The 26912-nt window shown below is 34.0% G+C and overlaps 2 protein-coding genes and 1 long non-coding RNA gene across 4 annotated transcripts; all 3 read left to right on the top strand.

The window, feature by feature from the left end:
- Positions 1-1911: 1911 nt before the first annotated feature.
- On the top strand, positions 1912-10982 carry LOC104886764 (uncharacterized). Its single transcript, XM_010671265.4, has 5 exons — positions 1912-2426; positions 6505-6756; positions 8987-9055; positions 9817-10009; positions 10345-10982. Exons 1-5 carry the CDS (start codon positions 2016-2018, stop codon positions 10767-10769), a joined length of 1350 nt encoding a protein of 449 aa, XP_010669567.2. The 5' UTR covers positions 1912-2015; the 3' UTR covers positions 10770-10982.
- A 3417-nt stretch (positions 10983-14399) lies between these two features.
- Positions 14400-15473, top strand: LOC125494976 (uncharacterized). Its single transcript, XR_007271287.2, has 2 exons — positions 14400-14750; positions 14866-15473. It is a non-coding gene; the product is annotated as an uncharacterized LOC125494976 (long non-coding RNA).
- A 5330-nt stretch (positions 15474-20803) lies between these two features.
- On the top strand, positions 20804-23832 carry LOC104886765 (guanine nucleotide-binding protein subunit gamma 1). 2 transcript variants are annotated; one of them, XM_010671266.4, is made up of 4 exons: positions 20826-21354; positions 21466-21518; positions 23290-23334; positions 23431-23832. In XM_010671266.4, exons 1-4 carry the CDS (start codon positions 21163-21165, stop codon positions 23510-23512), a joined length of 372 nt encoding a protein of 123 aa, XP_010669568.1. In that variant the 5' UTR covers positions 20826-21162; the 3' UTR covers positions 23513-23832. The 2 variants fall into 2 exon arrangements, with proteins under 2 accessions (XP_010669569.1, XP_010669568.1); XM_010671267.4 differs by lacking the exon at positions 23290-23334 and having other exon boundaries at positions 20804-21354.
- Positions 23833-26912: the final 3080 nt, after the last annotated feature.

The following is a 26912-nucleotide window of genomic DNA, read 5'->3' as shown; positions in this document are numbered from 1 at the left end:
TAAAAAGGACCGAATGTAATGGTTCACCATATTTATAACTATAATCTATCAAAATATCATTAATAGTTCAATTAATCAGAAATCTAGAGCACAGGTTAAACCTATGGTCGGGTCTTAATGCTCTCAAATCAACATATGTTAGTACGGTCGCTCAACATAATCGGATTTGTTAATTGTAGATAGGCCTCTAAAGAGTATTTTGTCTCGATATATGACTTGATATTAGTTATATTTAATCAGACAATTGATTAAATTGTAAGATTAACAATAAAAACACTAATCAATTATATATATAAGTAACTAATCAAACCATCAATAAATCTCAATCGATAATCATATCATATAAACATGGATTCTCAAACTCTAGAAAGTAAGACTAATCAATCATGAAACAAAGAATAAAAACTATATCTATCAAGGAAAACATAATTAAAGAAATCAATGAAAGAAATAAATAGAAATCATGAATTAATGAAGAACATGAAAAGCTAGGGTTTGCAACTAAAAGAACTTGAGAGAAAAAGAAGAGAAAACTAAAACTAAAACCTAGAATACAAAAATAACGTGTAAAAAGGAAGGAGAGAGAAAGAATGAAAACCTAATATAATCAAAGTTTGTCTTGTAATAGACCGCCTACTTTTTAAATTAAAATTACGCAATAGTAAACCCAATATTAAAAAGAGAATTAGCCCAATAGTGACTAAGTTAATTTCTTTAGTTTAATCCAGGCCATTTAGTGACTATGTCTACTTTTATATTAAAATTAGACCCTTTTTTAATAATTTTTGATATAATTAATACTTCATCCATTACTAAATAAGTGCAACACTTCTTGTTTTCACGTTTGCCAATGCATTATTCTAACCATTAATATCTTCAGTTATCAATAAGTAAAAATTATAAAAAGTTGATATTAAAAATTTTCACATTCAGACAAATCTAACAAGATCCCACATGACTATATTTTTCCTCAAATGTAAATCTCCAAAGCTAATTAAAGTTTAACTGTGAATAGTAAACACTATGCAAATGTTGCACTTATTTAGAAGATACTAAGTAACCTAATATGACTAGGAAAGTAATTTACAAGATAAAGAAAGTTAAAAAAAAATATAGTCATGTGGGATCTTGTTACATTCGTCACCATGTATATTTTCATAATATCAACTTTTTATAATTTTTGTTTATTGAAAATTAGAGATATAAAAGTTTAAAATAGTGCATTGAAATGTGTGCCTAAGGAAAACATGTCAACTAAAAAATGAGGTAGTATTTTGGTACTCCATCCGTTTCATTTTGATTGTTACACTTTGATATTTTACACTATTCACAAATTTCACTTTTATCATTTATAATTTATATGCGGTTGAAAATATAATTATATGGGAACTTGTTAGATTCATCATAACATGTATTTTTTATAATTTTTACAAATACAAAACTAAAGATATATATCACTAAAGTTTTATATTGACATGCATAAAAGGTGTAAGTGTATAGATTAAAATGAAACGAGTATATTTTTACTAGGTCGTCTTTTCGTCATTAAGGCTCCGTTTGGTAGGGCGTAAAATATTTACAGTGTAAAATGATTTTCATGGAAAATAATTTACAATGAGAACATAATTTCAAAATTAGTTTTCCGTTGTTTGGTTACATGTAAGAAAAATGATGAAATGAAAGGAAAATGAAAAGGAAAATAAGGAGGTAGTGAGAGGAGTGTACAAGAGATATAAGGAAAATAGTTTTCCATTCATTTTAAAAGGAAAATGGTTTTCAATCATTGGGAGAGTAATTTTATCGGAAAATGATTTTACACTCTTTTGCCAATCAAACAATGTAAAACTAAAAATAACATTTTACGCCCTATTAAACAGAGGCTAAGAATTTATTTGGAAAATTAGAACTAAACCACTAAAAAATGGCAGAAAGTGGTAGTAGTTTGAACTCTATCATGTCCAATTAACCGAGAGTGGAGAAGAGAGAAAAAAAACAATAACAATAACAAATTAACAATGGCGCGAGCAGCAGTATCAGCTTCCCTGAAGCTTTTCTCCCTCAAATCATCTTCTCAATCTCTCTCCTCCATTTCCGCAACAGTTGCCTTCAGCACCTTTCGCACTCCTTCTCAGAAGAGGAGAGAGAAAGAGAAGAAGCGAACTCCAAGTTCCGCCATAACATTAGCTTCAACTTCATCTTCATCTTCATCTTCAAATTCGAAGCTGAAATCGGCAGCCTTAGAAGTGGTCAAGAGGAGGACGAGGTCAGAAAAGGAATTCGATGAAGATTACATCAAGAAATATGGAGATGAAGAGAGTCATATTCCAGTAATGCTCGGTGAAATTCTCGATGTTTTTCCTTCTTCTTCGTTTCGCCTTCGCTCTTTCGTCGATTGTACCCTAGGCGCCGGTGGTCACTCTTGCGCTGTCAGTTTTCTCTCTCTATTTTACTTTTGAATTGCAATGGTGGTATTACTTTTGAATTTGGTAATAATAAAAGTTCGTAATTGAAACGTCACTTAATATACAGTCGTAGTAGTCAGATATACATGTAAATATGCAGTCGTAAGTTATTGAAATGCAGTCGAAGATTTTAGATATTCTTAAGTTCTTGAATATGCAATCGAAGATTTGAGATATGTTTTCAATGTTCTGGAAGGGTCTGGAGCATGGTTGAAGTCTCGAGTATGAGTGCACATATTGTGATCCCTGAGAAACATGATTTCGCTTGATGGTATATAATAATACTTCTATATGTCAACTAATAAAGCTGATTTGAAGAAATTCCAATTAGAGTTGCAAAAAAGTGGTTGGCTCGATTAGGAGTGAGGACTACTGATTGGGGAAGGGGGGGTGTGAGGTAGTATGTGAGTTTGCTGTATTATTAACAGCTTAATCTTTTCCTGCTTCACTTTAAGGATCTGAGTTTGGATTTAGGTAGTTTTAGCTATAACTAGGGTTCACTTGAGGGTTAAGGTTCAGTCATGCATTATATCGGGTCCATTTTGGAGTCAAGTATATTCGAGCTTGTGTCCAATACTTCTATAATTAAATGAATTGGGCGCTATTTTGGTTTTTTGGACAGGATGTACCACTTAACCTTTCCCGGCTTCACTTTAAGGACCTTTGTTGGCATTTAGGTAATTAGAGGATCAAGGTCGAGTTAGGAATTCTGTTTGGCTCCTTTCGGGAGTCAGGTATGATTCAGCACTTGAGCTTGTGTCTAATATAATGCTATTATTAAATTTGGGCTCATAATAGGGCTAGGTTTTGGTTTTAGGACGTAATCATATCATACTGTTCCAGCTCTGCGGCATGATGTAAAAACTAAAAGTTGTATCTGATGCTATCCAAATTCTTATCTATCTGTCCATATGACATGTGAGGCTATCTCTAGTGATGAATGCAACTAGACCTGGTTATTGGGCGGGTCAGGTCAGGGTCAGTGCGGGTCGGAAGCGGGTCGAGTCATGAGAGGGTCGCCTCATAAAGGGTCATAGCGGGTCGCCTCATAAAGGGTCGGTAGCGGGTCGGGCCAAATGGGTAGTGGGTCGATAGCGGGTCAAAAAATGGACGGGCCGGCAAACGAGCAAGAAAAACAAGGAACAAAGATAGCAAAAGCGAGTTTAAATGAATGTGAATCCGAATATGTAATAGTTTTTACAAAACCTATTGTATTTTTCAAAATTATTAGGTTTCTTTATTGGCCCTATAATGGCCGTGTCCAATGATGACCGTATCCAATAAAGTCCTGTCCAATAAAAACCATTTAAATTTGACCCTAACCTTATCCATTGGGCTACCCTATCCGAAGGTCTAAATGCAACTATGTGAAATTTCGAATATTCACTTCCTAGTAAAGCTTCATGTAGTGTCAACTTGTTGACATTTTTAATGATATGATCAAGTTATGCAACCTGGTGGAGTGTTGAATTCCATGTCTAATGATGCTTTTACTTAGTAGAAGTATCAGTCTCTTACCAAATATCATCTATACCGGGAGATTATGGTTATGTTCACCTCTCTCTGTTTCCTTCTATTTCCTTACTCTCCATGAAGTTTATTGGGCAAACTTTAGGTATTTATGAGAAGTTTCAGAGTAGCTCCTTCACCTCAAGCAACAGTAATCTAAGGTCCATTGGATGAGTATATACTAGGTGAAGCTAGGCAATAGGTAGAAGAAAAGAATTTACCTGATCAAATGATTATTGAAACACAAGTTTCTCTTGATCACCTAGTTGGTATTTTACTTCAATTTTTTCTGATTGCTTATCTAGTAAGATACCCGATCAAGTATTAGGAAAATTAAGTAGGTTGTTTGAGGACTATCAAATATCAACAATGTAATTTCAAGAGTTATGCATAGATTAATTGTATCATCAATCTATGGTGCATGGGCTTCCTATTTCACTTCTAGTGCCTGAGCGATTTAGTTCATTTTTTGGGTTTGATTAGGACCTGATGCGTGGGGTTTAATCAGGTATGCAGGTTGGGATTTCTTCGAGAATATTGGAATTTTATGTATATAATTTAGGATTTTTTGTCCACAACTACCTTACTTACACTCTTTTTTGCGAGAAACTACCTTATTTACAAAATTTTGTACAAAACTACCTTAATTACATTATTGTTTGTTGACCACTACCTAAAAAATTTTTCCAACGTATGAATGTAGTTTTCCGGTGAATAAAACTCATGTGCAGGTCACGTGACTTGTTATTTTCCTTATTTTATTCAACCCTTATATTTTGGAATAATTGGCGCGAACAACACCAACTATTGGTTTGGTGAAGAAAACAGCAAGAACTAAACGAGGTGTGATGCACAACACAAACTTCATAAGGTGGGTGCACGAAACAACATAATTTAGGGGTTTTCCTCCCTTTTTACTCCCAACATAATGTGACCCCTCCAGATGTCCCCTAAATTATACCCTTTTTCCAATCTAAGAAAACCACCAAATGTATTTTCTCTTTAAAACCTTAGAAGTTGAAGATGAGTGTCAAATCTTCAACAAATTCAAAGAAGAAGGCAAAAGTTATGGAGGATGCTCAAGTCAAATATGTTGCAGCCATATATTCCGGGTCTACTTTATCCCAACAATGAACATTGCCCCCATTTTCATCCAATATGCCTCCATGTACCAATTTAATTGCGAATCTACCTCTCATAGCCTAATAAACAACAATTACAGCAAACAATTGAAAAAAAGATCAACAAACAAAAAATATATACCAAAATTATGACAATGAAATGTTCAATTTCCTTAATTAACGCATTAAAAAAAACCCTAATTACAAACCCTAATTACTCATTCAAAAACATACACTACACACATGATTTTGAGCATAATTAGAGGATGCGAAAACTTACAAAATTGTTGTGGTGACATTCAATCGTGCAACAATGGAGCTTGGTGACCTTGGTATTCTGACCATGGAAGATGAAAGGGTATTTTTTTGGGGGTTCAATACCATTTTTTTTTTTTTTTGAAAGGAGGGGTTTAATACTTTGAAAAGGGGTCACATGTGGGAGCAAAAAGGGAGGGAAACAAAAAAAGGGGCAAACTAATTAAGTGTGAGATATTCCCTAAATATATTAAAATATTAAAGATTATTCAGCTTAAATGGAATCTCAAGCCTAAATCTTCATTTATGTTGTTTCGTGCACCCACCTTATGAAGTTTGTGTTGTGCACCGTACCTTGTTTACTTTGTGCTGTTCTCTACACCAAACCAATAGTTGGTCCTATTCGCGCTAATTTACCTTTCTATTTTTCCCTCTCTTTTCTAAACTAACACTCTCTCTCCTAGCCTAACGAAGGATGCACATGGATTTTGTACAAAATAGAAGGGAGGAAAAATATAGAAGGGGGGAATGAAAGAAAGGAAAATAACAAGTCATATGACCTGCATATGGGTTTTACTCACCGAAAAACTACGGTCAAACGTTTGAAAAACTTTTTAGGTAGTGGTCAACAAACAATAACGTAACAAAGGTAATTTTGTACAAAATTTTGTAAATAAGGTAGTTTCTCGCAAAAAAAAAGTGTGTAACAAAGGTAATTTTGTACAAAATCTTGTAAATAAGGTAGTTTCTCGCAAAAAAGAGTGTAAGTAAGGTAGTTACGGACAAAAAATAACTTTCGGTTTAGAGTCGATCTTTTGGTGTGGAACAGATCATTATATTCCAGCTATAGCGCTATGGAGATGGGGTAGGACTGTAGGAGTTTTTGGATAATGCTATTCTTACATCTTGAACTCTATGTTTTCGCCTTGTGAAGTAAGATATAGTTGTAATGCAACTTATGCAAGTATGTAATCATTTGTTGTTTAGTGAAGACGTTGCTTCCAAGTAGAGTAGTATGTTCCTTGTATTGTTCACATATTTCAAGTTAATGTCATATACTCATATAGTTTGCCTTCTCATGAGCCTCAGTTAACTTCGAAGTTACTTAGAAAATGTCTCCTTTCTCTGATACTAATTTTTGGTAATGCAACCTACAGATAATTCAAGGTCATCCTGAACTGCAAACATATATTGGATTAGATGTTGATCCTGTAGCCCATGAGAAGGCTCAATTTCGAATCAGCAGTGTACTGAGCAGCAAGCCTTCTTGTTCAAATATCGATTTGAAAGCTCATATGCTATTGAGGAATTTTAAAGAAATTAAACAAGTCATTGGTCAGGTTGATGAGAAGCTCTTATTGTCTGGAGTTGATGGGATTTTGATGGACTTGGGAATGTCTTCCATGCAGGTAAGTGGACACTCTGCAATAGTAAATTGCAACTAATAGTTGTGTATGCACGTCCTATTTTACTGAGTCTAGACTTATACGGTAATATGAATCTAGTATTAATGATTAGCTTAAATGTCTAAGCTATCATGGCTTCTGACTTTCCTTGTAAAGTAGAATACTGTTCTCAACAGTATACTCCGAGTGTACATAGACCCTATGAAATTCGATAATACTTGAGTTTGCCCATTCTAGAAATGATTGAATTGCATGGGTGAAAGTGAAACTAAGGCCTTTCTTTTACTGTTTTTACATTTTAATCTACTTTCTCTCAAGGCCTTTTCTTTTGTCGATTTAGGAATCCAATCTTATGCCTGTCTTAGTCAATATGAACCCTAAAGGTTATTAAAAGGTGATTCCGGACATGAATTCTTTTTGAATCACTTTCTAGGAATTGAGTGAAAGGAATCATTTAGGATTGGTCATTCCTCTTGAAAGTTGATTGATCTTCTAAATCTGGTAGCCTTTTAATCATAAGATTTTGGCTCGCAATAGACCTTCCGTTTTCTTTTGATTGCTCCACTTTTTTGTTTAAGGTCAAACTTAGTAAACTATAATTGCATTTTTCTACTAATCTATGTAAATATTAGTTGCTTCTGGGATAACCTTCCAGTAAATGCAATTACACCTACCCTAGTTTGTACTCCCATGATAAGAGGAAGTTTGTGTTGCATACTTGCATTTACTCCACTTTGAAAGGTCACCAAGTATGTATTCCACTTTTAAACTACTTGTTAGCCAAGATGAAGTCATGACTGCAAAATTTAAAATGATTACTTTTCCTCCAATCATATTTTAATATCCCAAATCCCCGTGAATACTTTCAAACCATTTTGACTTGCCCTTACATTTCATTTAGATCTCCACCAATAATATATTTTGTGTGAGGGATACCTTGAACCACCTCATCTAAAGCCTTCAAAAGTTATTGTGAAAAATCTTCTTCTACATTGACTTAGGGCCAAAACTAACTGTATGTATAATCTCTCTATTGCATAGGATCTTTAGTCTCATAATCCTATCGCCTTTCCTATATAGTATATACCTTAACTACATCGTTTATATGCTTATAGTCTATAACAATACCAATTACATTCCCACTCTTATCTTATCGAAAACATCACAACTTATAAGCCCAAGGCCTAATAATTCTAAGTCATTCTTCTTCCCACTGGGTCTCTTGAAGAGATACTTTTCTGTTTTATTTAGATGCAACATTTACCTTTATGGTGAGTGGATTAAAATAATCAAATGTTGCATCTAAAAAAAACAAAGGTAGTATTATGTTTACGTTTCTTCTCTTCATCATTTTTTACGATCTCTACTCACTTTCATGTAAGATATCCAGAAATCCTATATGCATCTTACTCCAAATGTACTTCCCTAGTCTCCCTTGCCTATGACCTAGACCTAGAAGTCCTTGCTCATCTTTCACCACACTCGGGAAAGGATGTGGTGTGTTGCTTCAAGGAGACGACCGAGCAACCCTGGCATACTTATCATCATACCTGGGCCTAGGAAATGCAGTGTGTCGCTGTGAGGCAACGCCCTCACGAACATATCCTAGTGGCTCAAGCTCATGGATGTGACTGTTTATAACTGGTGCCGGCTATCGCAGCCCTCCTCCTTTATCCAGGCTTAGGACTGGTACTCACAGACTGTTTAATTTAACATATCCAATAGATTTTTATCATATAAATTATTTGTCTTCGGCTACTATGTGTAATAAAATATACTTAAGCTCTTATGTGTCATATTATATATCAATGAAACATACTGCTATTGAGAAATTCTACTGATTCCCAACATCTTTAATCTACTATCTGTTGGTCGAATCTGCTAATACAATTTGCTATGTGTGATAACCAAAGAGGGACTTAATTGATATGCATTTATGAGTATCTGTGATCGATAAAATGCATCAACCTATTTATCTTAGCAGAAAGCGTTTCCCAACTGAAAACGTAATTGAAATCCTATATTGATTCATTAACTGTAAATCACATGATGGAAGTCCTAACATTGAATCAGAACTGTTGCATGCTTACTCTGCATCGGGCTTTGGATCCCATGTGTGCTTGGCCAAAAATTTAAAATGATGATATGTTTGTTTATTTTCATTTGTCTTTATTGAGATTTCCTTCTTTGGAGAAATTTTATGGAGCACGAGGCTCACAAGTGCACTTTTCAGGTTGATGATGCTGGAAGAGGATTCAGCATGCTTAACAATGGGCCATTAGATATGCGAATGGATCCTAAGGTATGGTTGTATGAGCATGATTATGACCTTTTTACTCTTTTGGTTGTAACTTGTAATTGCTGTACCACTGTGTCTAGAATAATAATGAGCTTATGACTCTGTTAATAGAATCAAGTTTTCAGTTTCTCAATTTTGGCGCTATCATATCTAGTATATTAAGCCTTGGTATTTTTCTCTTTTCATGTTTTTAGCACCACTACCACCATACATAAACTTGCTACTTACATGATTTGAGGTGGTTTGGACAGTTGAAGATGTATGCCATTATTTGGTGAAATCTAGCAGATTGCCATTTTCTTCAACAATTCTTTGGTACATTTTTGCTTACGTAATAATCATAGACCTCATGCAACACCGGAACGGCTTAAGCATAAGTTATAAGAAGCTTTGCGTTGACGGAGTAATATTATGCATTAAATGCAATTATCATTGATTGAAAAGGTATTAGGAAGATAATCTGAGCAAATTGTTGTGACTGAGCAGAAAAGGGTTGTATTAGTCTGATACAGGACTTGCAATTTCGCATGACATGTGAATCAAGTCAATCGACACAGCTTTTGACTCTGCTTGGTAGTGTTCAAGATTTTTTCTTTTACACGAAGGTGGACAAAGAGGCTGGAAGTGATAAAAGATAATGGAAGCATGTAGCGTCTATGTGTGTTGGAATGCTTTGTTGCTTGCTGCTTTTGTAAAGCCCTTTAAATTATGGATTCAGGATGTACTTATTATGTGATTAACTGAATGAAACAGGTCTTTGACAGGGTACTTTGAAAGCAGAGGATATACTCAATTCTTGGCCACCAACTGAAGTTGGGAGAATCCTTCTGGAGTATGGAGAAGAAAGTAACTGGTATTCCCTTCAGAACAAGATTGCCAAGGCTCGTCTAGGCGGTGGGTTTCATTCAACTGGGGATTTGGTGAATCTTATTCGCAGTACAAATTCCAGAATAAAAGGTACAGTATTTTTATAGTGCTAGATGTCCATCGCAACAGATGAAAGCTTTTTTGGATACCAATCCTGAATAAGATATATTTGGACTTCAAGAAATCATTGGTCATAATTTTCCAGGACAACCGGTTCATAGCACTGTTCATAGATTTTATTCTTATATCTGCATTTGAGGATCATTACTATATCTACTTTTTCGTGGATGCCTCTGTGATGTATTGCCTTGGTTTTACTGGCTAGTGAATTCAAGTTTAAGGATTTAGATTGCAAGCTTAAACTATTGTGAGAAATTATGAGCATTTGCTTGAAGAACTGATACTCGACATGTGATCTTAAACAGGAGGCAGGCAGGGTTGGATAAAGACCGCTGCACGAGTTTTCCAAGCACTAAGGATAGCAGTTAATGATGAACTCAAAACTTTGGAAAATTCTCTTTATTCTTGCTTTGACTGCCTCAGCCCTGGTGGCAGGCTCGCAGTCATTTCCTTCCACAGTCTGGAAGACAGGATTGTAAAACAGACTTTCCTCAACATCATCAACAACATTCACAGGAAAGGAGACACAATCGAAAAAGAGGGAGGATATGGAACTGAGCCAAGAGAGTATACATTTTACCCCTCGGAAAAGGAAGCTTGGATTAAACAAGTTGTAAAAGGTTCTGCTGGGGTAATTCTCACTAAGAGACCTATAACAGCATCTACTGAGGAAGAGAAATTAAATTCCAGGTGTAGGAGTGCTAAACTCAGAGTAATCCAGAAATTTTAAGGTATTAGTCAATTTAAGTCAATTGGGAGGCGAGTTCAGTAGAGTTATCAGCTATTGTGATTAGTATTCAGGAAACTAGGACAGCTTTTCCTTTAATATTATGAATTTGACTTCTATAAAGTCGCACCAATTCCTCGTTTCTTAGTTTTTATTTGTTGTGGTATGACTAGTGAATCTGTCATATATTAAACTCCAATGGAGAAATTACCTGTCTTTGATATTGTGGATAAGAGTATACCAACTAGCAAGACAATATGAGGACTGCATATTTGCTCCAAAGATATTCAACATTTTGCAGACTTTGGGAGTTTAGGCTTTTTTCTTTATGACTCTTCTGGTAAGGTCTTGTGGCAACTCGTAATCAGCAAGCAGCACCTCTAGGCTCTACTGTACACTTGTGCATACATACGCCCAGGTGGCTCGTACAGGTATGTTTTGTGCACACGCTACCTGAAAGCTGCTGGAGGGTCTACCTTGGTCCCATATACAAGAAAGCCGCCTAGGGGTCTGCCTTCCATCAGGTATACTTGGGTGTACGTAGTGGTGTCAATTCAGTTAACCAGTTCAGTTCTGGTTTAAACCAAACAGTTCAGTTGACTTCAGTTCAGTTAATTCAGTTTACTTTTCCAAACTTAATTGATTCAGTTTAAACTTTTTCGGTTTCAGTTTCAATCCATACAGTTAATCCAATTTTCAGTTAAGTTCAGTTCAGTTTACAGTTATCTTTTGGTTTGACCCGTACAGTTTTGGTTTAAACAGTTGGCTTTTTACGGATTACTATCAGTTAAACAGTTATTTTCGGTTTGGATTCAGTTATTTTCAGTTTCTTAAGAAACTCGCATTGACTCGGGTGAAAGTTGATATCGGTTATGACGTGTGTTTCGGGTCTCGCTTCGGGTCATTCCGTTATCCATTGCAGGAAATTCCAATTTAGTTGGACTTTTATCACATAAGTTAAAGTACCGTTAAACTTGTCGAACACAACAATGGCACCAAGAGACATATATATATTTGTCTACGAAAGGGCATTTTGAAGTTGCCATATTTTCTGTAAAATTATTTTATTAAAGGTTCAACATTTGGCTGATATTGAAAAATTCAATTTCAAATTCTTCATTATTCTATAGTTTTTCAATGTGTAAATATCAATGATGAATTTGTGATTGGTTGTGGTCAAAGATCAAGATGATGATTGATAATGATGAATTACTTTATAAAACAGTTAATGTAGGTGGTTAAGCATTATAAATCAGTATAATGGAATTTGAAACAAAAACATCTACTTAAATAATCCAAGTATTTATTAGTGTACATAATGAATGTGCCAATGGTAGCCTCTAAGTTGATTTAAGATAACAATGTGATATTTAAGTTAATCGTCTTTATGTGAAATGCATTTTGAAACATAAAACATATGATTGAACTAATACGTAGTTATTGGGTTAGATGGACGATGTATATCAATATAAGTCGCTAAGTTGATTCAACATAGCTATATTCTATTTAACCAAGTCATATTTAATTTCAACTAATTTTGAAACTAAAAATATCTAATTGAAGTAGAATAAGTTGTTGTCAGACATATGAATAATCAATGTATCATTAATAAGTAACATAAAGCGATGATGAAAATAGTAATAATACAAATAATAGTAACAATAACTATGATGACACTTAGTCAGTTACTCTTAGTCAACTCGTGTGTGCGATAAATAGTTATGATGACAATGAAAACAATAACAATAATGAACATAAATTATAAGAAGTTACTATCAACTCAATGAAATTCATATAAGTTATATCGTTACACAATAAGTTCACTTAAATAAATATAATCTAACTACTAGATAATTAGGTGATAGACTAATAGTTGTATACGTACTATAACTCTATAAGAATTATAGCTTGATAAGCAAAAGTATATGTATCCTATAACACGTCAATATAATTATATTGTTATACTATAATTCATGTAAATGACTATAATCAAAACATTAATGACCTTAGAGCTAGAGTAACAACTCAACAAGTAATGAAGTAATAATGATCAACGTTAATCACTTATCACTTAATCGAATATGTCAATATGTCATATGAAAATGATACATAATCAAACACTATGTTAGTAGAGGACGATGAACATGATCGAATTTCGTTAAGTTAAGGTTCATAATATTGGCATGAATTAATTAATAAAATGATCATAAGATTGATTGTCTTCGACATTAATCAAAAGTCAAAACCATCAAATGAATATGATCATACGATTGATCATCGATGTTATTACACGGTTTGAACAATAATCAAATCATACTAGAAATCCGTCTATTTCATTACTTAAATAATCACACATTCATGTATTTCATACTTAACACTTAACAATTTATATTTTCACAGTTTCACATCAAGACATCATTATTCATTGAACATCATGATTGGTGATGATCAAGGTGATGATGATTTATAATGGTGAATGCTTATAATTTAGTGATGAGGATGATGATTAAAGTCGATAAACACAAGCTAATATAATACGAGTATAATGTGACAAAAATCAGTATAGTTGGACAATCATTAGGCTAAACTCAATTCACAACTTTAATAAACATAACTCTACAAGGAGTATAACTATACTCTATTTAAGTTAAACATCCAATGTAAGTCGAGCTATGAGCTATCGAGACTCCGGTAGAGTATCATTATGCATAGTAATAAACATAATTCTACAAGGAGTATAACTAAAATTAAGAAACTCAATTCACAACTTTAATAATAATAATAATAATAATAATAATAATAATAATAATAATAATAATAATAATAATAATAATAATAATAATAATAATAATAATAAGGGGCAATGACTAGGCTAAACTAGATTAGTATATAGATTAATGTATTGCATTTCGACTATATGTCAATGTATAGATAGTGTATATATCAATGTGTTGCATTTCTAGCCAGTATACATTAGTATAAACACAAAGTAATACAATGAATTAGTATATATATTAGTCAATGATAATCATCCTCGAGTGTAATGCGTCTCATAAACAAAAAAATATACTTGAACGATTCGAATTACATATTATACTAAATGAATGTGTCAATGGTAGTTGATAGGCTAATTAAGATAAAAAATACATCAGTACAATATTTGAGTTAAAACATCTACTTGAGCTATATGTCTTAACTTTGTATATAGTGACTATAAACAAACTATTTTATTAGTAGACTTAAATATTTTAGTATGATATAATAATATTGGAATCATTCTAACTAATACGTGATTGATTATTAATGAGTGAGTATAGACTTTTAATATGCTCTAATAGTATAACTGACGATAATAATAATGAGTATTATATATTAACTACGAATATACGATTAATTAGTGGATATGAGATTACTATTATAAATAATAATATTATTATTTGAAAATGGGGTTATAAAGTATGAGTTTGGGGTTTAGGGATGTGGGACGTGGAGATTAGTTGTTATGAATAATAATTTGGTAGGATTATTTGTTTTCTTAATGCAAAATCCAAAACCATCTAATGGACAAAATCTAAACCGTTAGATTATCATAATCAAGGGCACACAAAAAAACAACACAAAGCACACGGATCATAAATATTAACCGTTGGATACATGTCTAAAACAAAATAAACCGTTAGATCGTCTCCTACCCTATTACCTTCTCCCATCTCTCCTCCAAACTGGCAAACCTAAAAATTCTATTCATGCGCTGCTCCTTCCATTTCTCTGTGCTGCTCCTTTCCTATCTCTTCTACTTCCATTCATTCAAAACCCTTTTCATCCAGATTCTCAATTCTCCTTCAACTCAATCTTCCTTTTTTTTTCCCCTTCCAAAATTACATTTTTCTTAGTATACAAATCAACCCTTCTTCCTACATGTAACATGGCGTTGAAAACTTGAAATATACAAAGTAATACTCTACCACCCTCCTCTAGATGTAGGTACATATATAACGGATCTTTTGCACACTTTTTTAAATTTCCAATAATTTATTCTCCAATTTCAAGCAATAATATAATTGGGTTTTGATTTTTAATTGGGTTTTGATTAATTCAGCGAAAAACGAAGAACTGGGATTAATTAATTGTTGTAATTTTGTCGTGCGCAAAAACAACACCACGAAGAAAGAGAGCATTTCGTTCGTCCGTTCATCAGCGGTGGTTCCTCGGTTCCTCGGTTCGTTCGTTTTATGGTGGTGGTGGTTCCTTGTGTCGGTCGTTTGAAGGTTTAGATTAATTTTATTTTTTTTAGTTTTTCGTTTTAGATATTTACTTCATGAATGTTCATGGTTAATTTTCTTTTTTTCTTCCTCTTTACTCTTCTTTTCTTCTTTTAGTATAATTAAGTTTTCCAGATCTGAATAATATTGATGAAGAAGGAATAAATGGAATTAGTTGAGTGATTGTAACTTTTGTCTTCAGTATCCAGAAGTTTGGGAAGTTTGAATTTTTGGGAAGTTTGAAGTTTGGTGACGCTGAAATAACCAAATCAATGTACATATTTAAGAGTTAAAGTGTTATTATTTTTATTGTAATTATTTTTTTGTAACTTTTAAATCTAATTTATCATTTTCTGTAATGAGCGAATGTAATTACTAAGGATTTTGATTTTAGATCTACCCATGTTTAACTGAAAATTTTGAATTTGAGATTTTATGTTTTGTATATTTGTTGATTTATGCTTGGTTTGTGTATATATTTTCCTTAAAATTACTTCAGATTTTAAGTAAAATTTTAAATCATTTGCATCTCTTAGATTAAAGGGATGTAGCTGATTTTTTTAAAAAATTATGACTTTCATAATTAAGAACACTAGCTAGCATTCTGTATTTGGGAGAATATTATTTGAAAATGGAGAGATTGGATAATTAAATGAAAATATAAACAAGTACATGATATTCAAAGTTTATATTAAATGTTTAATTTAGTTCAGTTAAAAACAGTTTGATTTAGTTCAGTTAAAAACAGTTTGATTTAGTTCAGTTAAAAACAGTTTGATTCAGTTCAGTTAAAAACAGTTCGAAACAGTTTTCTGTTAAATTCAGTTCATTTCCAGTTCAGTTTAGTTCAGTTTAAATCGGTTTTTCGTACAGTTAATTTCAGTTTGGTATGTTTTCGGTTGATTTTCAGTTCAGTTTCAGTTCAGTTAATTGCAGTTTACTTTAATCTGATTGACTTATCAGTTTTTAACTTTTCAGTTATGGGTCAATTTAGTTCAGTTTATTCAGTTCAGTTGATCAACCATTTGCAGTTTAACCATCGGTTTTCAACCAAACTGACAGCACTAGGTGTACGATAGAATTTGTTAAGCAACAGATTCAACACACTTAGGACAGGCAACAATTATGAGTCAATGACTACTTGCAAAACCATTGAAGGGTCAAATAAACCCATATGCAAAAATGAACAAATGCACAGCCACCCTCCAGACTGCTGCTTATGGTAGTGTATTTTGGTTTTACTCCTGTTTTGTATGCAAATGCGCGTGATTTTTTTGACTAATCAGCAGGGAATAATAGTGGGTAGGTGCTTTGCGATTGGGATTGAATGTAAAGTCATCCTCTCTATGCTCATAGTAAGGGATTATGTTTCTTATCTCTCATCTTTTGTCACAGATTATGCCTTATTATTAAAAAAATAAAAAATAAGTATCATGCAAAGGTCGTAACTTATGAAAGATGAAAGTCAAACTTGTTTCAGCTGTAAATTTAAGTTAGTAGACTGTCCTGAAGTCTAACTCTGGAATCAAAACAAAAGTGATAAATCCCTGTTTTTTGGACTTGTTTTTCAATTTAGTTCAATTTTTCTACGCAATTTCAGTTTTTCTTAGTTTGGTTCAGTTCAGTCTACTTCGGTCCAAAAGAAGGGGTATAATTCATATTTGTTTGGTTGGTCAAAATCTATGAAACTTTGGGTTTCTTGTAAAAGCTTTAGACCTAGGAAGTTGCTTATTTAGAGGGGTTGGTATGTGCTATTGGGAATATGGTTCTCTTTCACTTCAACTCCTGATGAAGTTAATTATATAAGTTGAATACTATTTCCTTGGGATCCATAGTTTACTAATTTTTTCAAAACTGAGTAACGTTTTTAGGAAATTTTTATATTTTGGATCTGCACTAAAAATTGTATAAATATATATATAAGAAGTTGTGAATTTGTGATACAAACAGCCTAAGGTTTTATGAAATTTGGTCAACCATGTAGATTTTTGGTAAATACTTTCTCCTTTCAAACTTCAGATTATTCCACACTTATGCATGTGTCATTTCAACTATATGCCCAGACTAATGAGGATTTGAGAAGGTGTAAATCACGTCTATGTATAGGATTAACTAATACATAATATATCATGTATTGCTCATATGGATCAATATATATATATATATATATATATATATATATCATGTATTTCATGAACTTTACTTCACAATATAGACTTTGGCCAAATAATCTCATATAGTCTATATAGACCTAAATTGTCATCGGATAATTCATTTATTTTGATTTATTATCCAACTCATATATTAATACTTTATGAGTAAACTTATTACTTCTTTTTTGTAAAAACTGTTTGAGGCAAATTTCACACAAGGGTCAATTTGCTTGGAGAGCGGGTTGACAATCAACTCGCAATATTTGACAAAATAAATGGGCGAAATATAGTGCAGAAATAAAGAAATAACACAAGACAATTTTACGTGAAAACCCTCTAAATGGGGAGAAAACCACGGGGGAGTCGATGTTCCGCCAATCCACTATAAGAATATCAATTTGCAGTACAAGTATACTGGTTTTGCCTGATTGGCAAGGTGGACGAGCAACTCAGGTTAGAGAGAAAGAGATATGGCGAATTAAGAATATGAAAGAAAAATGATGGAGAGAGAGAGTCATTGAGCTAAAGTGTTGGTGTGATGAGATGATGTTTAAATGCTACATTAGTGAGCTATTTATAATATAATGCTATGTTGTCGTTGGAGGATTTAGCCACTTCCCCACGAGTAAGCTTCAGATCCTCTTTTCTAGGATTCCCCCATAACTTTGCTAGGTTGTTGTAACCTCCTTGCTGGTCTTCCGCATGATGTCAGTGACTTCCTTCTTCTTAGGAAGGTCAAAACTAACCTCCTGCCACATCAGCAATCCGTGTCTCCATCTTCAAACTAATAGCTCGCTGCCACATGTACACATATGTTGCCGCCATATTGTTGCCACGTGGACTGAAATTTTACCCCATAACAATAGCCCCCAATTTCCTAAATTTGGATGAAGCAAATGACGACGAACTAGGCAACTCTGCTCCGGAATGTTGCTAAGTTGCGTACGAGATTGTTGCAAGATGCATATTGAGATGACGTTTTGCAAATTCCTTATGTGACAATTTGAAAGTGAATATGCCTCAACATTTTGACAGTTCTATGTATTTGCTAGAAGCACTTTGTATATGCTCTTTGTTTGCTAGAAGCATTTTGTATATGCTTCTCGTATGTTGCTTGCTGGAAGCAATTTGTATATGTTCGTTTGAAATTTGCTTTCGTTTTGCTTGTCATTTCATTTGAAATGACGCGTTTCATTTGTGTCATGCATGCATGTTGTAGAAAACTAAAACGTCGACCCGTTTTGAAGTTGCTTTTCGTATTCTTTAGTTTTGTAATTTGCATAGGCAAGTATCCTTTCTTTTGAAAAGGCATACCAATCGTTGTTTGCACATGTTTTGTGACCAGGAGAAATTGTCATTAGATATTGATTTGTAATGGGGCGAAATTGCCATTGAATAAGAATCTCACCAAAACAAATTTAGTTAAAGGATGACTATTCGCTTGCGTAAAAATAGAAATGAAATTAAAGACAAAAATAACATGTTACTCTTTTTGTCTATGAATACTTGATTTGCTACTGGAAGATGCCTCATTTGATTTGCCATGTGAAGATGCATGTTGAGTTGCCATCTTGCTGGAATTTGACTATGAAGTTGTTTGGAAAGTTGCCAAGGAAGTTGCTTAGATAGTTGCCTAGGAAGTTGCGCGAAAGTTGCCTAGGAAGTTGTTCCCTTTCTGGTGTCAAAATCTTCCTCAAACCGAATTTGCGCAAGAGCTTTTGGCTTGGCCATCTTCAAACGTCGGACAAGGGTATGTTATCAGTTCCTTGTACAAATCTGATTAACCTATTCGGAAGGCCTCTATGATTGTTGGGGCGTCACATCTTGGGACAGAGGTTGAGGTTATCTCTTAATGGCTCACCATACCTTTGGACAACTCGGTACAAGTTACTGATTTGCTTCTCAAGGCGTCTGCTACTGGCAAATTGGAGGTTGAACATGTCCACCAAACCTGCAAAACTAGAAATAGCACCATTAGGTAGATTAATGAACCATTGAAGGGTGAGACCCGATAAAGTCGACCCAAATCCCTTGCACATGCAAGCTTCACGCATCTCACGGGGTATTGGAATGATAATCATCCTTTGTTTATATTAGGCAACATGCTCGTTTCATGACAGGGACAACAAAACGATTCGGAATTTCAACTAGAGCAATGGCATCTACAAATGGCAAATCTGCATAACTAGTCAGGGTAACTTTCTCGACGGGCCTTGGGACTCCCGAGATCTTCAATATTATCCCCGCAACGTATTTGAGTTGCTTGTACAACGGATCTGCATGGGTGGATGTACCTGCAAAAGCAGAATCAGATGCAGTTTGCCTAGGTAGAAATCCGGGACATTTGCATGACATTGCTGGTGTCATCCCTCTGATCTTGGCTTGGCTCCAACACGGGGAACTTGACTTGGCGGATTGTCAGATCTGTCATCTTCATTGACTGGAAAGAGCCCTTCCGTGTTAAGTTGCTTGGCTACGCTGCCAATATCGCTTTGGTGTTGCTTGCGAGAATTGGACGCGCTGGACATCATTTGGGATCGAAGTTCCTCGGTCACTTTCTTGAATTGGGCACCTTGCGCAGCATTCTCGTCTCTAAGAGATTGTTTCATCTTGTCAATGGCTCCCATGATTTGGTCCATGGCTTCTTGCCCTGTCATTTCAACGGGTGACTTGGGAGTTGCTGGAGTCCCGGCTTCGTTGTTGATTTCGGTCATAATGCTTGACAAGTTTATGAAATTAGCGATTTTGGCAAGATTGTTTTTTTAATTATCAGCCCCACGGTAGGCGCCAAATTGTTTAAGGCAAATTTCACCCAAGGGTCAATTTGCTTGGAGAGGGGGTTGACAATCAACTCGCAATATGAGCGAAATATAGTGCAGAAACAAAGAAATAACACAAGGCAATATTACGTGGAAACCCTCTAAATGGGAAGAAACCACGGGGGAATCGATTTTCAGCCAATCCACTATAAGAATATCAATTTACAGTACAAGTACACTGGTTTTGCCTGATTGGCAAGTTGGACGAGCAACTCCGGTCAGAGCAAATGAGATATAGCAAATTAAGAATATGAAAGAAAAATGATGGAGAGAAAGAGTCATTGGGCTAAAGTGTTGGTGTGATCAGATGATGTTTAAATGCTACATAAATGAGCTATTTATAATGTAGTGATATGTTGCCGTTGGAGGATGTAACCACTTCCCACTAGTAAGCTTCAGATCCTCTTTTCTAGGAATTCCCCCATATCTTTGCTAGGTTGTTGTAACCTCCTTGTTGGTCTTCCCCATGATGTCAATGACTTCCTTCTTCTTAGAACGATCAAAACTAACTTCTTGCCACATCAGCAATCTGTGTCTTCATCTTCAGACTAATAGCTCGTTGTCACCTGTACACATATGCTACCACTACATTGTTGTTACGTGGACTGAAATTTTACCCCATAACAACTATCAAATGATTGACTCATATATGACCGGATTCGAGATGACTCATCCCCCAACTACAATCCAATCTGAATTGATATTTCACCAAATGGGGGCCAAACAATCCCTTTGTGATCTCTAAACTCTAGCTAGGATGATATAATATTACCATATACTAAAATGTTTATCCCATAATGTGGACCCAAAAGCAAAAGTTGATACATACTCTAGAATCTAGATCAAGGAGGATGTGTTTTGATCCAGTTCCCAATTCCTTGAATAATGGCAAGTATAAGTACTTTTCCGACACAGTCGCTGTCCCATAATGTATCACCGTGTTACATCTTACTTTTCCTCCTCACTTATAAATCATAATCAACATTCTTAAAATTAAAAACTACCTCTTACTATACTAGTCTACCACTTTTTGAGTATTTGACCAAAAGAGTACAGCAAAAGAGAAAGAGAAAAACACCCATTTAATATAATCATACATCTTATTAGTATATGCTTGAAGTTGCTTACTTTTTCATAAATTCCTTAATTTTCTCTCTCAAAAATGAAGCCAGAAAATGAAGAAGAAGCAGCAACATCAAGGGAAGTTGTTGCTGTTGTTGTTGCTGCAACCGCAACAACAACAACTGTTGTTGCAAGCAGAAGTGGAAGATCAAAAACCCCATCTAATTTTATAGGCAGACATCGTTTACAAGCTGCAATTTCTCATCTTGACCAACAAATCCGGATGATTCAGGTTTATTTCTCCGTTTTCTCTTTAATGGGTTTTCTGTTATCTATTATTTCTGCTTAATTCAATCAATAATCATGTTTTTTGTATCTTCTGTCTTTTTTTGTGGGTTATTAGGATGAATTAGATGAGCTTGATTCCATTGGTGGACCTTCTACAGTGTGCGATGAGTAAGTAATTCCTCAGTATTTTAATACTAGTAGTAATTTACCTATCTTATTAATTTAATACTTCATCTTGGCAACGGTATGGGCATTGGCCTACTGGGTAGGTTACCATGCTTTATCTTGCCTTCGTCTTACCATGTTGTGTTTTGTGTAGTAAAATAGGGTTAACTTTTTACCTTGACAGAGTTAATTTTATCCCTTTTTAACTTAAAAAGTCACTCTTATAATGTACAAAGCCACAAAAGGTAAAAAAAAAATGAGGTGGTGTGACATTAATATTATACTTACACAAGAATTACTAGTGTTAGGTATCTTTAAAGGGGATATTATTATTTATGATTTTTTCTATTGACTTTGCTCTAGTTCTATTTGGATTAAATAATTAGAATATTAATTTTATGTTTTGATGAAAAATTCATTAATTTAATGTATAAGTTTATTTGGAGCGAATTACTTTTCTAATATAGTTCCCATTTTTTTTAACTTTAATTTATGCAAGTAGAATCTAAGAGAGATAATAATTTATTTTTTTATTTAAATAAATATTGTATGGGAAAAGATGATTTTAGGAGAGAGACTAGAGAATAATTGGTCAAAGAGCATTAATTGTAATTTGTAACATTTTGGTTGAATAAACAAAGGAAAAAACAAAATTCAAGAAGCAAATAAATGATGGAACACGGTTTTTCTAGACAAATTACGGAAAAATGTGGAACTAAATATGGAAATGAAAACTATATTTTGAGACACCCAAAATGAAAATGGAAACTATATTATGAAACGGGAGTACTATTAATATACTCTTTATACGATTTTTTTTCCTTAAATAATGCAAAAGTGAGTTTTAATTCCAGAAATATGCCAAAAAAAATCCCTGCGTACCATCCACGTAGGACGACACGCGAGAAACTGTTTTTTTTTTATTTTTGTTTTTGCCCACGTGAACCGCTACTCAATAAACCGCTACTGTGAGTAGTGGTTTATATATATAAACCGCTACCCTGAGTAGCGGTTTACCTGGGCAAAATGTTGCAAGCACATATCAAACTCTGCATATGTAAACCGTTATTACGAATAGCGATTTAGGTAAAAAAAAAACCCGATCAGTGCTGCTTCCCCATAACTGGCCAAAATACCAGAAACATTAATGAACCGCTACTTGAAGTAGCGGTTCATATCACTCAGCGCCAAGCTATGGACTGGGGGGGTTCAGGGACCATTAAACCACGACTTAAAGTCGCGGTCAATTAATATTAACCGGTCTTTCAAATAGCGGTTTATTTTTACAATAACCGCTACTTTGAGTAGCGGCTTATAAGGGTAAACCGCTATTCATAGTAGCGGTTTTACTTAAGTAGAAAAAAAAAATTCTCGTGTGCTGTCTACGTGGACGGTACGCAGGGAATTATTTTTTTTGGGCATATTTCTGGAATTAGAACCCACTTTTGCATTATTGAAGGAAAAAATTCCTCTCTATACCCTTTGTTTGTTGTTATGTTCTGAGTTTTTTTATAGTACTAAATGCATTAATTATTAGGTGAGGATCAATAAATGAATTGTAAGGACTCAAAAGTTATCTTTGAGAATCATACTGAATTAGCCTCTAGAATAAAAATAGTTACCCTAGTTTATAGTAACTAATCATTGTAAGTTCACCTTATGTAAAAGCTAGTTTACCCTCTATTATATTAGTTGTTTTATCTCATGTGCGCTTCATGTAGAATAAGGTTTGAAGAAAATCAATTTTAGTCTTCTAATTAATATGTTAAAACAGGTTGATTTCAGGAATTGAATCAGTTCCGGACCCTCTTCTTCAAATGTAAGAAGCCATGTAATGTAATTATTGTTTAGTATTATAGCATAATTATGATTAATTAATTGTTGGATTAGTAATGATGATGTAATTGTGATACAGGACAAAAGGGCCAATAGATGTAAACTGGGAAAGGTGGTTTGGGGGAGGCAGCAGCTCAAGGAGTCACAGGCGTTGGATCTGATTTTATTCAACAAACACAAACTGTTTCCTACTCACAAGTCACAAATTCATTCAATGTAGTAAATTTATTTATTTTTGGTTAGCTAAAGTTTATAATTTGCCATGTCGTCAGTCTTTTTCGTTTGTGGAACCCAAAAAAAAAAAAAAAATTCAGTGTACACATCAACTCATTGTTAACCTCGTTTAGCTATACAAGCTAACTTAGTAAAGCACACAAGTTTGCGATTTTTAACCGAGATTAACCTTGAATCAAAAGGTCCAAAATTTTGTAGAACTTGTGCTGCAAATGAATGACAAGAAAAGTGATAGTGTTCGTGGAAATATTTCATGAAGTTCATAGGTGCATGCTTGTAACTTTATAAGTGAATATGGAGTCCTAAATCATTACGGTACCGTTTGGTAGGGTGTTAAACATTTTCAGTGTAAAATGATTTTCATGGAAAACAATTTACAATGTAAAACACAATATCAAAATTAGTTTTTCGTTGTTTGGCTCCATGTAAGAAAAATGACGAAATGAAAGGAAAATGAAGGGGAAAGTAAGAATGTAGTGAAAGGAATGTACAAGAGAGATAAGGAAAACAGTTTTCCCTTCATTTTAAAGGGAAAATGATTTTCCATCATTGTGATTTGTGAGAGTAATTTTACCCAAAAGGGAAACTGGTTTTACATTCTTTTGCCAACCAAACAATATAAAACTGAAAATATAGGAAAACAGTTTTCCAGAAAAATGTTTTACGCCCTGCCAAACGGAGCCTAATTGATGTAAAGGCATAAAAGTATTAACTTTGCTTACGAAAAAAATATATGAATAACCTCATTAGTAGTATCCAATACAACCAAGCTTGCTTGGTGGAGGTGGTGGAGAACTCATCTTGTGACCTCCCACTACCTAATTATGTTTGGGAGTAGGGATTCCCTTATATCCTTCATACTATCAAGCGTGACCTGAGCGAAGTGCTGGTCCAGTAGGGTCTTTCTTACTCAGGGCTGGCTGACCTGAGCGAGGTGCTGGTCTAGTAGGGTCCGTCTTCTTGCCCGGAGGGCCCCAAAGTATCCAATACGTGATTTGGTGGGAAAAGATTAAGTGTTGATAATATATGTTGACCCTTGAGTTTTGAAGATGACCTAACCACAAAAGACATAGTATATTTTATTTATGTTGATTGCAAGGTAATTCATGCTCGAGCTAAGAGAATACTTGATTGAAGATTAAAGCGGAGAATTAATCAAGATCGAAGTAAAGATGTTCGAGAAATGAAGAATCAAGCATGGAATGAAGATTAGAATACATTAGGGTATTTATTAATCTTCTTGTTAAGGTTGAGTAATAGCTTTATTAAGTTCGTGGTGAATTCTCAAAGGAACTTGGTTCTGTTCCCATGAAAGGAACAGACCTGGCACTATAGGAACAAGGCTTAGGAACAAGACTTAATAATTAGGGAACAAGACTTTAAAACTAATTTAGGAACTTCTAAGTGACTAATATTGTGCGCCTAAGATAATTGTGTGCCCAATATAGTTGTTAGAGTTTTTAGGGATATTTTGACTAAGATCCATAATTTTAGGAAGTTAGTTTAAGTTTGTTAGGAAAAGATTTTAAATAGATTTTCTGATTTTAAAATAACTGATTTTCAAATCTTATCTTTTTAAAAATATATTTTTATCTTTTATATTTTATTTAAAAGATTTAGTTTTGAAAATATATTATTTCCGGTTTTCAAAATGTTTCGGATTTTTTGAAATACAAAAATGTTTTCCGGTTTTTATAAAAGATTTTGAAAAAGATATTTTTTCCTAAAAACTAGCTAAAGGATTTTTATTTATTTATTTCCTAAATTCTAGCTTACACGCCTAAAGATTTACTGCTACATGTTTATGGAGTTAGTGGATTTAGTGGCTTAAGTTAATTATCCTCCAAGTATTTAATTAAATTAAATAAGATTAATTATTCTCCAAGTTTGCAAAACCACGTAATTTGTTACTGCTTCTATGAGAGTGAAGTAGTGGATTAGTGGATGATGTACATGACATGGAATAATTAATTTAATTTAATTAATTAATTAGAAATCATGGAGAACATGTGATAATGGTCTAAGTTAGTGGAAATCATGTCTTGTCTTAATAGTCTATAAATAGGCGCCTAATTCATTTGAGTAAAAAGGTGTCTGACTTAGTTAATTTGTCTTAAGTTATCTAAAGTGTCAGTGCCTTTCCTTAAGAGAATTCATACTTACATTAATCGAGTTTTTATTACTCTTCCATTGTTTTACAAAGTGTATTTTTGAGAAAAAGGGTTTGAGTGAACTCTTGTAAGTGTGAGAAAGCTTTGAGTGAAGCAAGAGAAAGAGAAAGAGAAAGAGAAAGGAACTTCGAGTGAAGTTTAGAGAAAACGTCAGTTGTTGGGAACTGTCGTTGGGAACTTGAGTTGAGTGACTTAAGTTGAGAATCGAGAGAAAGTAATAGGTTGTAATCAGAGTTGTTTTGGCCTATTATAGTGGAAAGTTGTTTAAAATCCCTTGTGGTCGAGGTTGTTTCTTCCTACTAGGCCTAGGAAGTTTTTCCTCGTAAAATCTCTCGTGTTCCCATTGTTTGTTCCCAAGTTTACTTTTAATTCCGCAAAAAGTAGTGCTTATTCTCTCACTATAATTCACCCCCCCCCTCTTATAGTGCTCATATTATACAACAATATAGAATATTTTTTTATAGAGGCAAGGTTTTTAAAATCTTTTATCTCATACTTACTCCGTTTAGAAATAATTGCACCGTTTGCATAGTATTTACTATTTACATTTTTTTTTTTTTTTTTTTTTTTTTTTAGCCAGAAAGAAAACTAGGGAGGGGTCCAGAGAACAGGCCACCCTAAAGCATCCTTACGGATGATTGTGGAAAAAGTAGCATTTTGTGACTCAAACCAATAACAAAGATTTGCCCAAGAGTGACCTTGATTAGCCATCCAGTCAGCTGCCATATTTGCTTCACGAAACACATGCTGAATTTCATAAGAGTCAAAATTATTCAATTCTTTTTCAGCATCACCAATTAAATTATCAATTGACCACGGAATTTTCCAAATATGCTTAATAGCCTGAATAACCGACATATTATCTCCTTCAATAATAACATTTTTGCAACCTAAAAACAAAGCACCCCGAATACCTTCTCGAAGACCCCAAGCTTCTGCCACTAGCACAGAATGAACAGGAGCAATTCGACTAGCACCACTCAGCAGAAGATTACCTAAAGAATCCCGAATTACAAACCCATACGCAGTACTACCGTCATTAACCTTTGAACCATCAAAATTAATTTTAACATAATCAGTTGGTGGTAAAACCCAACTAACATTTTTCCTATGAGCTTTCCCCCCTGAAGCCAAGTTAGCTAAAGGCATAGAATTA

The sequence above is a fragment of the Beta vulgaris genome, chromosome 2, assembly GCF_026745355.1.
Source record: "Beta vulgaris subsp. vulgaris cultivar EL10 chromosome 2, EL10.2, whole genome shotgun sequence".
NCBI classification, from domain to species: domain Eukaryota; kingdom Viridiplantae; phylum Streptophyta; class Magnoliopsida; order Caryophyllales; family Amaranthaceae; genus Beta; species Beta vulgaris.
The sequence above is the reverse complement of the archived record's forward strand: the minus strand, read 5'-3'. Positions and strand labels throughout refer to the sequence as shown.

Coding starts and splice junctions, on each gene's coding strand:
- LOC104886764 (XM_010671265.4), top strand. CDS start 2,016: ATGGCGCGAGCAGCAGTATCAGCTTCCCTGAAGCTTTTCTCCCTCAAA. Junction 6,757..8,986: donor TGGGAATGTCTTCCATGCAG/GTAAGTGGACAC, acceptor TGCACTTTTCAG/GTTGATGATGCTGGAAGAGG. Junction 9,056..9,816: donor ATATGCGAATGGATCCTAAG/GTATGGTTGTAT, acceptor GGTCTTTGACAG/GGTACTTTGAAAGCAGAGGA.
- LOC104886765 (XM_010671266.4), top strand. CDS start 21,163: ATGAAGCCAGAAAATGAAGAAGAAGCAGCAACATCAAGGGAAGTTGTT. Junction 21,355..21,465: donor AACAAATCCGGATGATTCAG/GTTTATTTCTCC, acceptor GTGGGTTATTAG/GATGAATTAGATGAGCTTGA. Junction 21,519..23,289: donor CCTTCTACAGTGTGCGATGA/GTAAGTAATTCC, acceptor ATGTTAAAACAG/GTTGATTTCAGGAATTGAAT.